Below are 16933 nucleotides of genomic sequence, written 5' to 3' on the forward strand. Positions count from 1 at the left end.
TTAAAATAGTAGCCTCTTATTTCTCAAACCACAGTTCATGGGGTCAGACGACTTGAAATGTGTATTTTGCAAGAATCTATTGCTTAGGAAGTTCTTCTCTTCACTGGCTAGTGTCACTGAGAGGAGATGACCGTGCACATGTCAATGATGTGTATCTCTGGCAGAGATGAGACATCTGCAGAACTAAAGCAGCATGATTAGTTAAGAGGTTGTATAAGGTAGCATGTGAAGAAGGAGTGATTATAAAACATGTGAGTTTAGATTTAACTGCAGTAAATGCTTCCTAGAAACAGAAAAATGCTTCCTAACTTGAAATGTTTGAACAATGAATGTTTGCATGTTGGCTAATGGAAAATACTTTTTAATGAAATCTAGTTATCTGAAAGTGAAAATATTTAGATCAAACAAATGTTTTGTTCAGCTCAAAACTCAGTGTTTTGATGGTTCACCATAGCAAAAGAGACAAAATGTTTTGCACTTTGATGTCCAGAATTTACTTTTTGTAGGTCAACTCCAGAGTAACTTCTCACTTGTGCTATGGTAGTACAGGTTATGAAATTGTAAATGAGACTTCCAAGTGCTTTTCAAATTTGATGCTGTATAAGACTGACTTAGTCACAGGATCAAGACTTCTGCAGTAGAAAAATGAAAACACTCTTCCTCTTAAGAGCAGGCTTAACTTTTTTTCCTTCCAATTAACAGTTGAAGTGATAGAGGATGACAGAGTACAGATACTGCAGTCACTCACATCTGCAGAAGCAGAGGTAATCCACAATTTTGGAAATAACTACTATGAGGTGGGATGATTCTTTGTTTAAAGCAATAAAAAGACTGACACTTCTATGGCTTTTCTTCTCTTGCAGGGTCGTCTGTTTAAACAGATTGTGTTAACCATCTATGTCTGTGGAAATATAGTATTCCTCATTGCCTTCCTGGCAGCAATCAACCAAATATGAAATCAGTAACTGTGAATTTTGTGATGAAATATTGTGTATTTAAAAAACCTGCAAGGAATGCTTTTTTCCCCTGAAAATGTAATTGAAGAATAATAGCACATGTGTATCATGGTCAGTGTTAGGGAGAACTTGAATTTAAATCTATAGAGGATGCTGCAGCCTGCAAAAGCTGTGTTCTGATGTGACTTTTAATGGGAGCCTGAGTAAGAAATGAAGTCTCTGGTTTGTTTTAAGCACAATAAGTAACTTGATTGAAGCTTACAGGTTAAGAAGACTGAGTTGATGTGGTGAAAATGCAATTTTTGTAATCTCTTCCCTAAACCTTTTGTGAATATTACTCGGAAAACTGGGAAGATTGAATCCGACAACTTCCTGCTCGTGACAGTTTTCTACATTAAAAAACAAACATGCCTAAACGACCTCCAGCTTAGTAAAAAACTGTCACAAATGCAGGTTAATGCATGAGCTAAATGCTGCTGTCTATCTTTGCAGTTAAATGCAAAAATTATTCTGTCTGCTCTAAGAGCAGTGCACTTACACAAGCATATGGGTTTGGGAACTTCGGTCCTTTAGTAAAACCGCCATTTGCCTAACTCAAAATACTGTTGTGTCCCATCCCCTTCAGTGCTTCTAAACCATACAGAGAAAATGCATTAGAAATGTAAGTGCATTAAACCCAGTTTTTTCTCTAAAACTCAAACAGAAAGAACCTATCTGTGTGTGTGTATTTCTGCATTTTGCTATCTTTGTTTGCTTAAGGCTTTTGAGTTTTCTGTGTGAACAGGGTGGGCTTATGCTACTTGATGCTTAAATGTAAGTGAAAATATTTGCTCAGGAATGTTGCATTTGTATTTGCATTATTGAGCAAAATATAGATAAGGATTTGGTTAAAATTCAGGAAAAACTGCTTTGGTTAATATTAAGTGGGAGTACTTTGAGCTAGCACATCTGGGAGACAAAGCTGTCTATATAGGAATATGGAAGTGTTTTTTTTTTTCTTGGTTAACGAAACATTTGTCTAAATACATGAACTGGGTATGTGGAATGGAGAGAGACTATATTGTTTAACTTTTTTTATTCGTGATTTGCCTGTGTATGGAAGGACAGTCAGTCTTGAAATGGCATCTCAGAAATGAACATTTAATATGCCATACAATACAGTGCTTTGCACTTGTTTTTGCAGCTTTGAACAGTATACTTCCACACATCTTCATTTTGATACTGGAAAGCATTGATTTTTTTTTTTTTTTTAGTCATAAGGTTTCAAAATATCTTCAGCCTGGGGCTACTAAGGTAACTGGGAATAAAGGTGTTGGAGTATTGTATAGATAGTAAATAGTGAGGCTTGGCTTGGTATAGACTATTACAGCAACATCTCTCTACTATCCAATGGCCAACACTGTAATACTGGTATGTGTGGGTCAGGTAGTGGTTCTCTCAGTTTACTAAAACTGTTTCTGTCTCTTCCGTCTCCTCAAATCCACAGTATGGCCTCTTGCAGGGATGAGTCATATTCAGAAAGCTACAAGTTTGTTTGTGATCTTCTTTTGGCTGCTCAAGTAACTGGTTTAGCCATAAGGGCATTAATAGAACTGGGATTAATCTCTTTGTCAGCAGCAGACTGCAAGTGAGTCTAAATTGAATCATCCCCATTCTTCCTGGAAGCTAGGAAGGGGGGGGACTACAAATGAAATATGGCAAAAAAACAGGCTGAAAAGAAAGAACTAAGTGGCTAATTGTGTGGGTTTGTGTTTTGTGGAGTGTGTGGTGTTGGTGTTTTTTTTTTTTTTTTTTGTGGGATGTGTGTGAGGGTTTGTTTTTGTGTTTTGTTTTGGTTTTTTTTGAGAACTCTGATTTCAAAAGCCTGGGAATCAACAGGGCCCATCTAGTTTTAGGGGACTCTTTTGCATAACAGGAGTTTATAGAATAAAATCTTTTAACGTAAACACAATTGATGGCTTTTAATTTAAAAGTCAATGCCAGATTCTTTCTGTAATACAATAGTTATACTGTGTTGTTTCATATGCATGTGACAATGAACACAGGGGGTTTTTAAAACATGAATGTGTATATATATAAAAATAAATTTTGTCTCTTTTAGTAAGGTGCAAACACTATCAAATAGAAACTAGAGAAGAACAGACTTGCCTAGTAGCAAAATGGATTGTCTGTTTTCTTTGTAGATGTTGTTTTATAAATTAAAGCAATATAAATACTTCCTGGAGAAACTATTATTGAAATGGAATGTTAAGTTAGTTTCTCTGTAATGCAGATTTTCCTCAAGAAGAAAAAGAAAACCTTGTTTAACATCTAATACAGCTTTAAAGTTGGCAAAATCATCAGTTACTCTTTGGATAACTTGTTCCTTCCCACTGTTAGCGATATTGCATAGTTTCTTCTGTGAGGCCTTATGCCTGGCGTTGTAACTTATTTGATGGAAAAACTTGTTCATTTTGTGTGATGTTTGTTCATGCCATGACTCCTGCCCTCTTCTTTCATGACTAGTAAGAGGAAGCAATGTGTCATTGTATTCTTGTGACTTCCAAAATTACTGGTATACTCTTTTGGGAGGGGAAAAAAAGTCTGTGGAAGTGTTTGATATCAGCAGGAAGATCGTGACAAGTGGTTTGATTCTAGAGACAATGGTGGCTGCTGTATATTGTCTTTTCTTGAATGATTAAGTATTATACAGAAGAAAACTCCCATTGCTTTGCTTCATAAAGGAATCTTGCTGGAGTCAAGAAAACTTTTCCACAAAAAGAAATCAAGAAGGTTTCAGTGTTCTCTTTTACTCTGATTAAACTTGTGGTGACAAATCAACTTTAGCATATTTCTTTCTGGGTTCTAGACAGACAAACACTCCCAGTCAAGTAGAAACTTGTGATCAGTTTCACAAGTAGTTTATTGTTTTGATTGAGTTGTTAGGTGCAGCCTTCAAACTCTGCTCATCTGTTCTTGACTTAACTACAACTCACATTTCTTGCATATGCTTTGAATGAAAGCTAACTGATGCAAATAACTCAAATGCAATGGAATTCACTGCTACTTTGCTGTACTCAGTTTTTTTTTTTTTTTGGCTAACTGATGTGCAGGCTGCAGAATGAACTAAGAAAACATTTCTCTTGTTTCTCGTCCTTGCGTTGAATGTTACGCTGTTTTCTTTTTTATCAAAAAATCACAGGTTGGGGAGACTTCATGTATACAGGTTAATAATGACTGCGTTTTCCTGTACCCAGTTTTGGGAAGGCTGGAGAGAGAAAGGTGGTTGCTCTGCCTCTTGTGTTCTATGGCGGTTTGTGACACTGCGTGGCGCTGGTGTCCAAAGAAATGCTTGCTTGCTTCAGCCTGTCAGAGAGAGGCTGAGACATGTAAAGGATGTCCAAACCAAAAAATGTTACTAGATGAACTTTTAAATTCAAGCTTGTTCATACAGATAGACATTATGAAATGGATATATTTACTTGATTTCTATGCTTAAGCTTTTGTTTGAGCAGTTATGGCCTGTTTTCTTTTGTTGTGTGTGTAGACTGTGCTCTACATAGGTACATCTCTTTCCAAGCAACTGAAGATGAATGGCAAGCATTGAGGAAAAGCTGCAACCTCCTGCACTGAAATGCAGAAATTAATATCTTGGTTGTTTTTTAGATGACTCCAAGGATGGTAAAGAGGGATGACCTGCTAGCAATTCTGAGAAACTCCCTGCCCACATCAGTCTGATCCCATCTTCTCTAGGGGCTATGTGTGAAGGGGGGAGCTGTTGCATTCACTGACCTGAGAAAGTGGCACAACAGAATTGGCACAGGACAAGAGCTTTGGAACACACTTAGCACCATCAGTTGTAGCTCATACCTGAGCTAATTCAACCACTGTATAGCGTCTGCTGGTTGTCTTCGTGCTGTGCAAAAGTAACTTCGCATATTTTAAACCACAAAAGCTGAATATCTGCATTGCAGTGGCCCAGGCGTCTGTGACAGTCATCCTGGACACACTGTACTGCACCAAGAAAGAATCCAGCTCTGGCTTTGTTTCAGAGAGACTTCTATTTTGCTGGGCCTTAGAAATTGTTTGGATTCAATGATGGACTGAAATTTTGCATGGCATCTGTGCTGGCATGTGAAAAAGATGGTTTGCTGTCTTGTAATTCTGTTCTTGTTGACATGGGATGTGGGAAAGGTCTGGGGCTGCAGTGCTCGGATGATTGGCACATGGCTCTTGAATGCTCTGTTCCTCCAAATTAATGATCTGATATCTGTGTGGCTACATAGCTAGTGTGTTAGTGTGGGATAGTTCAGATTCATTTGGCATAGACTGAGTAGTTTTTATATATGTGACATTAAAATTGCCATATGGCAAAGCAGAGATCTGCTGAGCCCAGTATTGTCTCCAGAAGTGATAGTAATGAGTGCTTAGAGCAAGAAGTGTGACAAGGCCACAGTGATATTTTTCTCTTCCCAGCAAACTCTCCTTTCTGCTTGGCAGATTCTGCACAAGGATGTCCTAAACTAGAAATTGCAGCTGGCCTGTGAACTTCTGTAATGATTGGATTTTAGCTATGAAGCATGCAATGAATTATATAAAGAACTTTTAATGCTTTTGCTCTCCCTTTTAGTTAGTTACTCTCAAAGTACTGCTTGTTTTTGTTTTGATGATCTGTATTTTGTTTTTACCTTCCTTTCTTTATCACAGTTCTTTAGGCCTCTCATGTCTGTCTCTTACTGTCTTTCTCTCTGTATAACTACAGCTGTATTTAGCTGTTTTTTTTTCTTCTGATAATATTCATTATCTATCTCTGTTTGTATCTTCAGAGGTGAGCTGACCAAGCTCTACTGAAGTTGTAACTATGAAATGTATTGGTAGTGAATATCACCTGTAGACTTACTATGCATTCTCTGTTCAGTGTCCTTTCTTTTAAACTACTTTGAATAACACTGCATTGGCAACAGCATTTTTGTTCCCTTTTCCAGATAACTTAAGTTTAATAGCACAGGTTATTGAGGAAGTGTCCATAGCAATCTGCTGCTGTTACAAAAACTGCTTGTGACTACTCTATATCACTCTCCTCCTGTATAACTTTTTGGTGTATGCTGTTAAGAACCTTTGAGAAGATGTAAAAATAACAAACAAACAAACCCCAGCAACAACAAAACCCGAAGAAAGAAATGGGATAGACAGAGAAAGTGTAATATAGTTAGATTTATTTGTTCTTATCTACTATTCCAATCTCCAGGTAAGCATCTCTGAAAGGTCCTGAAATTTGAGATTATTACCTGATTCAGACTGGGAGCCACCAAGTGTTTAGAGGCTACAATTCAGTGGGTTACTACCATCGTGCCTCAGTATGAGGTAGTAGCTTCAGTTTCCTGCTTTGAAACAAGGAAGACCAGCAAAAAAAGTTATTTTTTTGCTGGTACATAATTTGAGTCAGCTATACTGGAGTAACACAACCTGAGCTTTATCTGTTTAGTGATTTAAATTAGGCTAAGATGTAGCAAAATAAAACTATCATACTGATTTGAATATAAGGATGTAGTGCTAAGAGGCACTTCCTGCTCTCCCTACCCCCCAAGAACTATGTACTGGAAAATCTGACTTGCATGTGATTTTTCTAGGTATAATTGTATCTTATGGCTGCTTTAGGGGCCCTTAGCTCGTCCTTCATGTGCAAAGAATTAACTTGTTCCTTGGTGAGAGCCTGGGACCTTGCTGGAGGGCTGTGCCCATCAGTGGCTGCACCCCTAACAGACCTTGTCCTGCAGCTGCAGGACAAGCCATTGGTGACTGTATTTCTGATGGGATACTTGCATTGATGTTAGCTTCCCTGGCCAGTGGAAACCTGGTTACTGAACGGTGGAGTGGGGTGTTTTGTTTTTTTCTGGGTGTGGTTTTTTTTTTGTGTGGTGGTTTTTGTTTGTGTTGTGTGTGGTGTGTTGGGTTTTTTTTGTTTGTTTGTTTTTAATGGAGAGGCACTGCTTGTCTGGCAACAGGTTTCCTGGAAAATCAGGGCTTTCTGAGCAAGTAAGAAAGTGAAACCATGCTTGGAAAGTCAGGCTCTTCATAGTGTTATGCACAGGATTGGTCTGCAAGGTTATGGGTGGGCAGCGTGGCTGGGGAAGGGATTAGGGTCTGAGGGTGGCTATACTGTTATATGTAAAAGAGAAGGGTGGGTGGACTGTGGAGCTATAGGAGATGGCTAAATATTTAAATACTGACTTGAGTATTTTTGGTTTGGTTTGTTGTCACTTAAAAAGGAATGCTTTAAATTTTGGCTAAGGTGGTATGCTTGGAATTCAGCTTTTCTATTTACATTTCTTCCTGTTCTTATGTCTCATGTTTAGTTTTTAATTAACCAATGTTTTTTACCAGAAAAATGTTGGAATGGCATTTTCAATCAAAATTTGGTAGTTTGGCACACTCTGTGAAACTGTGTCATGTGAAGTCCGTGGAGTTGAGTGTTTATCTGCTCTGTGTATATAGCAACAACATATTCCTGATTGTGGGAACAGGTACGCACATGTCTTCATACTTAGATGTACACTGCATTTATGGTGTTAGGTAACTCTCCATTACTTTCAGCAAATCCAGGATGTGATTTGTGTGTATGTGGCAGTTGGTCAAATCTAAAAGTCTGTTAAAGGATTATGCAGAGGGCTGAACAGCCTGGATGCATAAAAGAGAGGAGCGAAACAAGCATTATGATCCAAAAAAGGTGTGTTGAAGAAGCTCTTCTTAGCTTTATTCTGCTTTGGGTAGTAAATTTTACTTCTGTGTCATTATAGCTGTTAAATCACCTTTTTTCCCAGCTTTGCCATTCTCATCCTCAGAGCTGAAAAGAGAAAACAAACAAGCCATTGCATTTTAAGACTGACTTTCCATTTCTGATGCTAAATCTCTTTACTTAGAAAAATAAAGAATAAACATACCTCCAGTGGTTAATCCAGAAGAATAAGCATTGTTTTAATGACATAGAAAGAAATCAGTAGAAGGCATTAGTTCTGGCAATTTTGCAGTAAAGCGAGTATATTAAGAAATTACTTCATTATCACGACTTGAAAATTAGCACAGCTCTTTTCTAACTGTTTTGTTTCTGTTACCTTCACTAAGGCATTGCAGACAGATGGCATTGTCCTTGACTAGATGCTGACAGATTAATAGGATTCATGAATAATTAAACAAACTCTTTGTTTAAACCAAACTCCTCAGTGGGAGCTGTAACTGTTTGGAAGCCTTTTTCTTTTGTGTTGATGTTCACAGGAAACTTTCCACTCTTCCTGGTGTAGTGAGTCACAGCAGGAGTTAGTCATGTTCCTGATGCGAGTCTGATGGATAACTTAGTATCTATATGAACATCAATATGGCTGTTGTCTGTAACTAGGTATAATGTGGGTTAGTTTGAAAGTGACAGTACAGGGCAGATGATTAAATGTTAAGGTTATTTTTAGAATGGCAATGTAATGCTGTTGTTTGATAGTGAGAACCTCCCCCAGCATGTAGTTGCTCTGAGAATGCAGTGGGAATAATCTCCAACTCTCTGACCTGTTAGTTTGAAGAGTCACCCAAAATAGCACGTCTCATTCCTTCACCCTGCGTATGTCTCTGTACTGAGAGGGTGAAAGCAGCTGTTTACTTGATTTATGTATGTCAGCAAATGTCCAACTTGAGTTATGCTTTGAATGCTGAAGTTATTGCAAGTCAGAAGCATCTGAGTGTAACTTTATATCATAGAGCCACATGTTAAGCATAGCTCTCACAAAGCCCTGTGTACTGTTTGCAGACCAAGGAATCCTGAAGGATTCGAGTCCTGGTTGTGGTTTAAGAGAAAAATCAGTCTGGTGCTTCACTTACAGCCAATAGTCCTTTTTGGATTGCTCTCGGAGTTTCAGAAACAGATGGTGTGCATTAATCTACTAAAAAGCTTTCTATGTTACTTTTTTCAACACAAATGGAGCTAAATCTCCATTGTGTGTTCTGAAGGTTGCACAGATTCCAGTGGCAAGAAAAAAACCCTGGCTCATCTAGAGTAGCTGCCTGCCAAAAGCCTCAGACCTTACTGTCCCGTGGGAGCATGTTCCACACTTTCAGATTTTACTACCTATTCTGCCGCAGTTTTTCCTTTCCGTATTCATTCCACCATGTTTAGCCTTTGTTCCCCCTCAAGGACTTCTAATTTCCCTAGTGAGTATTGAATCTTTAAAACATTTGTACACTAGTAGATTTGACTGAAATTTAGAGAAGAAAATAAGTCCTATTAGTGTAAAACCCTGGTGTCTTAATTATAGCGTTGTCGTCCTTCTCTCTGTATGTTTTTTTCTGAAGGCAAATACATTGAGATATTGGTACCCCACCAAGCTCATGGGGAAAGGACAATTGCTCCCATATGGAAAGAGGCATGTCCTACATTTGTCAGTTTGGAGGCATGCTGAAAGCTTCTAGTTTAGTCTGCTGTTTCTCTATATAGGTTGGAAAATGACACAATTCCTCTGCCTCTTAGTTGTCCTTGGCCATCACTAACTTTTTCAGTAACTTACTCTGAAGGTTCATTTCTTTCCTAAAAGCAAGGTTTTTACATACGGAACCACCTCCCTCATCTGTCCTGCGCTTTCCTGATTTCTGTTTTCTTTTAAGGAGTCCTCAGCACCTGATTAGTGTCCAAATGCTGCAATTGCCTCCCAAAGCTTTCATTTCAGAGAGGATTATTTCTTTTTGTTGTATGGTTTGTTTTAGTAATGAACGATGAGGTATCAAAAATAATTTTGATTCCCCTCTGGTGGTGTTTAGGGTGAACCTGCTAGGCTGGGCATTAGTGGCTGCTTTGAAAACAGTTTATTTCTCTAAGAAACAGCTCTGTGTAATACATTGTTCTAGATTGAGGAGGCTTTCCTGGTTTTGTTTCCTCTTTAGAAGTTGCAGGAGGATTACAAGACTGCTTGGGAAAAATTGAGTCACTTCCTGGCTTTTTCCACTGATCAAAATGTCTCAGGGAGTGGCAATAAATAGGTGGAGGGGTGAAAAGGAATATGGCTTAGTTCCAAATCCTACTGAGCATTTAAGACACTCAGAGGCAGTGATGAATGTTGGGGTGTATTTTTGAGGCATTTGCCAAACTGCTTTTAGTTTACGTGGGACCATTTTTTTTTCCTAATTGGCTATTTTTTCTTTGGTAGAATAATTGTAAGTAAATGAGTGAGATCAAACAGAGAGTAACAGAATGGATTCTCAAAAGCCTTTGCTAGATTTACTTTGTTTTGCGCTGGCCTCAAAAGAAAGAGAACACAGATTGTTTGGAGAGTCCATGAGAGACAGGGAAAAATGAAGTTTTAGTTGCTTCTTTCAGGAGACAAAACAAGCAAAGTCTGTTACAGGTAGAGGTGCTCAGCTAACCTCTCATGGACCACCTGAACAGTCCTGGTTACTACTTGGAAACCTCTCTCCTGAGATCTGTTCAGGAGCACCCACATAGGGACTGTAGGATGAATGAATTATTTCAGGAGCAACCAGGTGGTGGGTGGGTGAGGGTTGCATCTCCATTATATGCCTCACCATGTGTGATGGGAGGATTAAGAGACTGTCCTCAAAACATAATGGGCTGGAACTGATGCTGGGGTGGTTTATCTTGGCTGTACTAGCTGCTTCTGCTTTTGGTTGCTGGCAGCAGCCTTTGGTCCTGTGGACCCAGGGAAGTGCAGAGGTGGCAGGAGTGGTGCTTCAGAGGAGCAGAGGTCCTCTCAAGTGACAGAAAAGTGCAGTGGCCTCATTGATCAGAAAGGCTGGGCAATGCTGCTGGAATACTTCAGGCTGTTGTGTGCCTGATTACACAAGGCTGATACTTCTGTAAGCTGAGAGCACAATTTACTGATCAGCTCTTCCCCATTAGTGCATACTGATGTGAAAATACTTGAAGCTCTTTACGTGATCCAGTGACCACCCTCTCTCCTGGCTTTACCTGGATCATAAAGAAATGCTGGGTTGCCAATGCAGCTTTAGGCAGGGTCCAAACTTAAATTTTTCCTACCAAATTGCAAAATTGTTCAGAATGTACTCTGGAGGAGGAGCAAGGAGACAATGTGGGATCAGGACCCCGATCTTCCTATGATTCAACCACAGTGCTCTTTCCTTGCAGTGGAATGTGTTTGCTGTCTGAAGTCTGATTTTCTGTAAGTATACCTAAATGTAGATAAATTGTATGTGTTAAAGTGCAATATAATTGTAAAGAAGAGCCTTCTGTGTTTCTTGAAGATCTTCCTATTGTTCTTTCAACCTTTTATTATAAAACTTTATAGTAAGAAATAGACACCTGGAGTATTAGAGTATAAAAATTGTTACAAAATAACATTATGGACTATATGGACTAACCACATGCAGTGATGAAACTGTTTCATTGTCTTTCAAAGGCTATAAAAATATCTAATGCAGGTTAACAGAAATATTAAAACTTGCATAAACATTGTCAAGGCAAGGTTGGCAATGCTGATTCCAGAAAAATGCAAAGCAAAGTCGGTTATTAAACAGTCTAATTTAAGGAGCAATTTGAGTTATCTAGGAAGTAGTTAGAATGCAGATAGGCACAAAAACATTCTAACAAGGAAACAGCGTTAAGAAGCAATACTGTTAGTTACCTGATAGAAATGAAAACTAATTCTGATGATTGAGGTAGCATTAATGGAACTTTCAATTGTCACTTGAAAGAGAACCACTTTTAATCTTTGAAGATTGCAGAAATGGCTTTTCTGAACCATTTTCTGGTAACTAGTGCGTTGCTAAAGATGAAATAATTCCAACAGTACCAAAGTGCAGATTGGCATTTGTTAACAAACAAGAGCAAAGAAACAATTAGTAATTGCATATTAGTCCATGAAACAATCCAAATAATAAAGTGAGACAGTTGCTAGCAGATAAGAGTGGTATCAGTTTGCTACATGAGCGAACAGCAGTGACGTGATTTTCCTTTTCTGTTACCTGTTAGTGAGGGATCTTCGGTACCGTCTCCAGATCCCTGGCTGTGAAGATGAGCAGGGTGTGTTGGTGAGCTCAAGCATTCCTCTTGTTCTTGCCGGGAGATGGAATTTTTGTGGGGTACCTTGTTGAGGCTTGTGCCCAGACCACTTGCAGCATTCGGCTGTGGGACCTCTGGGAGTTTCCTGCTCGGTGGTTGATAAACCTGACTATAGTGGCCTATGGGATGATACGCTGGTTTCTCAGATTTGCTGTCATCTTCATCATCATCATCAATGATAACTAACTCTGCACGGATAACCCCATCGTAACGTGACAGCTTTTGGTCTGCTTCTGGATCGTCATCATCAATGCGCTGATAACCCATGAAAATCATTGTTACTGGTTCGGAATCATCCACGTAACATGGTACAGCTTGGACAACGCTGTATTGAGCATCTTCCTCATCTGGAGGTGTGGAGGATGTTTCATTAAGATGGGGGGGACTTAAAAACCTTGTCTCATTATGTCTTTCCTTTGTGTTCTGGTAAGGTTTTATTTCCTCATGTGCAACTTTTCTTTCTTCATTATGTATCATCCTGTTCTCAGGGTTAGTGTGCACTTTCTTCTCTGAAAGGGGAAGTACTGGGGAGGGAGACTTTGACTGTATTAACTTTGGAAGATCAAGCCCATTCTCTTTATGTTGCTGCATGAAGGGCTCTGTTTTGGAGGGGAATTCTGTCTGATGATTGCTAAATCCATTCAATTCTCTTCTGTGATTATCTTCTGGTTTTGGTCCAGGGGCTAATTTGTCTTTCTGAGGAGTAACTGGCCTGCAAAACTTGTTTGCAAACACAGGCTCATGATACTCTGTGGGAGACTGGGAATTTTTTTCAGTTGCCTGCCGTAGCAGGTCTTCCACCTCGACAGGAGCAAGTTCATCCATCCCATTTTGTGTTGTGCTGCCATTTGAGGACACTGCATAGACTGACTTCCTGCCATCATCATAGACTTTAATTCCTGTCTCTTTAAACTCCTTTGAGGGAAGAGGTATTGTTGATAACACTGTATTCTCTCCTGTCTTCATGTCTTTTTCAACCTTAATTTCCATGGCAAACAATGCTGTTGAAAGAAACAAATGCTTAAACTGATACTGCAGCAGCTGCAAGAAATATTATGGAAGAGTTCTGACAGCAATAGAGAATGTTAGCACAAGTTATCAAATATGTGAATTTGTCACATGCATAACCAATATTGGATTCTCACTTTGAATGCCCCTTCCATTCTGTCAAAACTTGAAGTGGAAAAAAACTCCTTTGGATCTAATTCTGTGAGGAAACATAAGCTTCTAAAGAGCCAGTTTTCATTACACGATTGAGCCAGATCTAACCTTGGTCCCTGGTATTGTGCTGGGCAATAGCAGTTGAAAGAGCTCAATACACTAGAAGACTAGTCTTGGGCCCTCAGAAAGATTAGGAGGCTTTGTGGTACTTGAGAAATAACCAGACTACTGCTGGCTGCCTGGTACGTGTAAGTGCAGACAGAAAGTGTGAAATGTGTGATATGAAGGGAGGAACTACTTAAAGTTATGCCATGTGGAGGGATGAAGTGCTGGAAAGAAGCGTCAACGTTGAAAACACTTGATCCTTACTTTCGATGGCAGGGACCTTACACTGGTGTTCCACCTCTGTTTTGATGACCTCACTGATAAGGTAACACAATTTAAATGAGAACAGTATTGTCCCACATCTGTAATGTTTATCCTTGCCTTAAAGTGTACTAGATTCAATTAATAGGAAATCCTTGCACATATTGACACCCTTTGAATTTGCTAATAAGCGGTACCTTTTCTCTTTTCTTCATCGTCGGCAGCAGTATGTGGTGTACTTTTCAGTGCAGAAGGCCTGAAAGACTTGGGAAGGTCGGGTATGCTGGTGTATATGTAGTCTGCTGCCTCTGAATACAGAAGATGCACAAAACATTTAGTATGTTTTCAGTGACTTCTACAAGAATTTTTTTTTCTAAATTAAAAAAAAAGCCCTAAACATACCTTTTTCAACTCCTGTTTTTTCAGTCTTCACAGACTAGGAAAGAGAATAAGTGACAGTAAGTGTGATTAGTCAGCCTTAAGATGTTAACTAGACAGTACTTTGCTTTACCTGATAGTTTTAACTTTTTGTGCGCATGCCTTCATACTGAGAAGGGGCTAAAAGTAGAAATTGCTCATGGCCAGGGAAAAAGTGAAATTTTGGTGGTCATTTTTACTAATATGCTTCCAAGCCACGCAGGGAAGGAAAGGAAATGGCAAAGTGTTAGTCAGCCTCATACTATGGCCCAAGCTGGTTGCCTTAAAAATTTTTTTCAAAGGCTCTGCTTTGGCTTTCCAGTTGTGTTTATCTCCCTGCATGTCTTTAGAAAGTGTTTGTGTGTAAGAACAACTGGAGAACTGAAGTTTAGTTTCATCACTATGTATTTTTTATACAGTTTAAGATGATTCTCCAAATATCAAAATGAACTTCTGACAACGGCTAATGACTGATAATATGAAGTCATGTTTCAACATCACCTGGCTCAGTGGTTTGGGGCAACGCATGATGCGGTTTATCTGGGCCCATCAGCTGAAGGAGGCCGGATATATCAGCCTCTGTACCTGTTATGTCTGTCCCTGACTGAAATGCAAAGTTGCTGTCAGGGGCAGTGTTATTTTGTTGAGGTGTGCTATAGATGAGCAATGATAGGAATTGCTCCCCAACCCCTGTAAACAAGCAAGTGGAGACATTTGGGCACTTGAACAGTATAACATCTTGGCCCCTCTTGTATTTGTGCTACTGTTACTTTAGACTAAAGCTCATGACCACTTATAGGATCCAGCTAGTTCCCTTTTCCCTGGTTATTATGGTGAATAAGTAATGAATTCTGCTTCTGGAGTAATTTGGCACTAACCTTTATTATGTCTTCTGTTGTTTTCTCAACAGACTTGAGTTTCTTTAAAATTGCTTCTTCCTTTGCTGATACTTCCATTTCCTCTCTTTCCAGAGCCTCAATTTCCTTCTCCAGTCTGCAATCACAATTCCTTTTGATTTAATACCAGGCAGAGAATAACATTGCAGATTTGACTACATTGTGAATATGGACTTCAGTGTAGCTGGTTCTACTTACCCTGACAAATTTTGCTCTGAGATCAGCTTATAATTTCATGTGCATCTGGAAACACTGTGAAATAGTATTCTCATTTAAAGAAGTACCTGCCGTAAATTCCTTCTGAGCCTACTTTGAAAATGGCGGCTGATATTAACTTACTTTTTTAAGAGGGAATAGATGAAAATATTATTCTCCCACAGTATTTCTGCATCTCTAAGCAAGTTTTCTCTCCTACGTTGTCTCAAGAAATGTGGTTACTTCATTGTAATTAAGATGTAAGAATCTAGTATACAAACACCAGGGTTATGACTTTAATTGCTTGTCTCCTTATTTTGTATACACATGATGAAAAGCAGCAAATTCTTTTGTAAGAAAGTTGAAAGAATGTTCCTGTGCCTGACAGTACTTAAAGGGCTAGAATACATTGCCTCGTATGCTACATTTCAATATATGTAGCCAAGCTATGTTCAGGAGGGGACCCCCTGTGGAGGAGAGTTCTAGTCAATCTATAACAGAAGCTACAATTTCAGAAGAACCACCTCTATCAATGGAAATTAAATTGCATTCATATTTCTGAGGGGTAGAACAAGTATTACTTTTTAAATACAATAATAATGGCATTTGCAAGTGCTTTTTGTAGGTAAAACAGCGCTTAACTAATTTTTTAGTATAAAAATTAATACAGCTAAAAATTGTAAGTGATGTGCTTTGCAGGCTACTCTTATGAAGTGGATAACTTCATAATTGTGTGGATTTTGAAAACTAAGCAACCTGCATAGCAGGAGGATGCTCAGGAGACCACAGTCTGAGGCGTTGCTGTTTTCCAGTCTGTCTGGGATTGAGAATGTAGAATTTATAAGCACCCAGGATGCTGAAGGGACTTTGAGGAAGAGTATGTGTGTGTGTCTATGTGTTCAGATGCAAGATGCCACGACAGTTCTCCCTGGTTTTGCATGTGTGAATGTGGCTTCTAGGCTTTCAAAATATTTTCCTTTGGTAAAGAGGTGTAACCGTGCTTGACTGACAGCCTGAAGCTTGGTTCTTCAGGGGACAAAATTTCGATTAAAATGCAAGATATTGCTGATGTGAGGTGGGTGTTATTATAGTGTTCCTGATAGACTAGAGCTGGTGTTAGCTACAGACTTAAAAATACTAGTAAGTTTTAAGGACTCCCCTTTGGGGCTGCATACAAAGGCTTTTACAGATGTATGCATCTTAGCATTTTATATACTTGGTTCTCTGGGAAGAGTGCTGATATCTTGTTTCCGGAAAGTGTTCCTTTTCAGCGGAACAGCAATCATGTAAAATGCACTGGTCCAGCACACTGAGGATGAGCAGCTGGGCAGGTTAATGTTTGGAGTGTTTGCTCAAGTAGTGTCCTCACAAGTATTACCCATGAATTTGCAAGAAAGAACTGTGTAGTGTCTTATATAGGTGTGATACATGTTGCATCAGGTGCTAGTAGCAATTGCTTTCTAAGAAGCAATTAGGCGAAATTTCCAACACTAAGGAACAGTTGTTAAGGGTCTAACATGCAAACTTATAACACGTAAAGAGGGGGAACAGGACAGTTGATGTGTTTTTTCTTCTATAACCAGAATGTTCAGCTGTCTGCAAGGTGGTTCAGACCCCTCGCTGTTCACTTTTTTTTTGTTGATACGAAGAATGAAACTCTCCCTTTTATCAAAAAATGCTCAAATCTGAACTGATTAGTAGGCATACATTAGCTCTATTTGACACCTGAGTAAAGAAGGTTTTGAAACAAAGGTCCCATGTACGAGTGTGATGGAAAGGCCCATATGACTTCTGGAGATAATCTGCCTACAATTGTGTCTGTACTCTCAGCAGGAGGAAATAAAGACTGGTCTGAGGGTACTCAAAGTCTTTAAAGTGATTCAGATTTTTTA

At 39.0% G+C, this 16933-nt stretch overlaps 2 protein-coding genes across 4 annotated transcripts in view; one reads left to right on the forward strand and one right to left on the reverse strand.

Annotated features, from left to right (window-relative positions):
• Positions 1-3776, forward strand: part of FRRS1 (ferric chelate reductase 1) — a 28362-nt gene extending 24586 nt beyond the window's left edge. For all 3 annotated transcript variants that reach the window (XM_071810381.1, XM_065842335.2, XM_071810380.1), the window contains exons 16-17: positions 703-764; positions 864-3776. In XM_071810381.1, coding sequence (XP_071666482.1) covers positions 703-764; positions 864-956 — 155 coding nt within the window. In that variant the 3' untranslated portion in view covers positions 957-3776. The remainder of the gene's footprint in view (positions 1-702; positions 765-863) is intronic.
• Positions 3777-6134: 2358 nt separating this feature from the next.
• Positions 6135-16933, reverse strand: part of PALMD (palmdelphin) — a 48408-nt gene continuing 37609 nt past the window's right edge. The window contains exons 5-9 of the mRNA XM_065842242.2: positions 14829-14943; positions 13936-13969; positions 13731-13841; positions 11910-13007; positions 6135-7779 (exon numbers count right to left, since the gene is read on the reverse strand). Of these exons, the coding sequence (XP_065698314.2) occupies positions 7736-7779; positions 11910-13007; positions 13731-13841; positions 13936-13969; positions 14829-14943 (1402 nt within the window). The 3' untranslated portion in view covers positions 6135-7735. The remainder of the gene's footprint in view (positions 7780-11909; positions 13008-13730; positions 13842-13935; positions 13970-14828; positions 14944-16933) is intronic.

The sequence above is a fragment of the Patagioenas fasciata genome, chromosome 6 (genome assembly GCF_037038585.1).
Source record: "Patagioenas fasciata isolate bPatFas1 chromosome 6, bPatFas1.hap1, whole genome shotgun sequence".
Classification (NCBI taxonomy): domain Eukaryota; kingdom Metazoa; phylum Chordata; class Aves; order Columbiformes; family Columbidae; genus Patagioenas; species Patagioenas fasciata.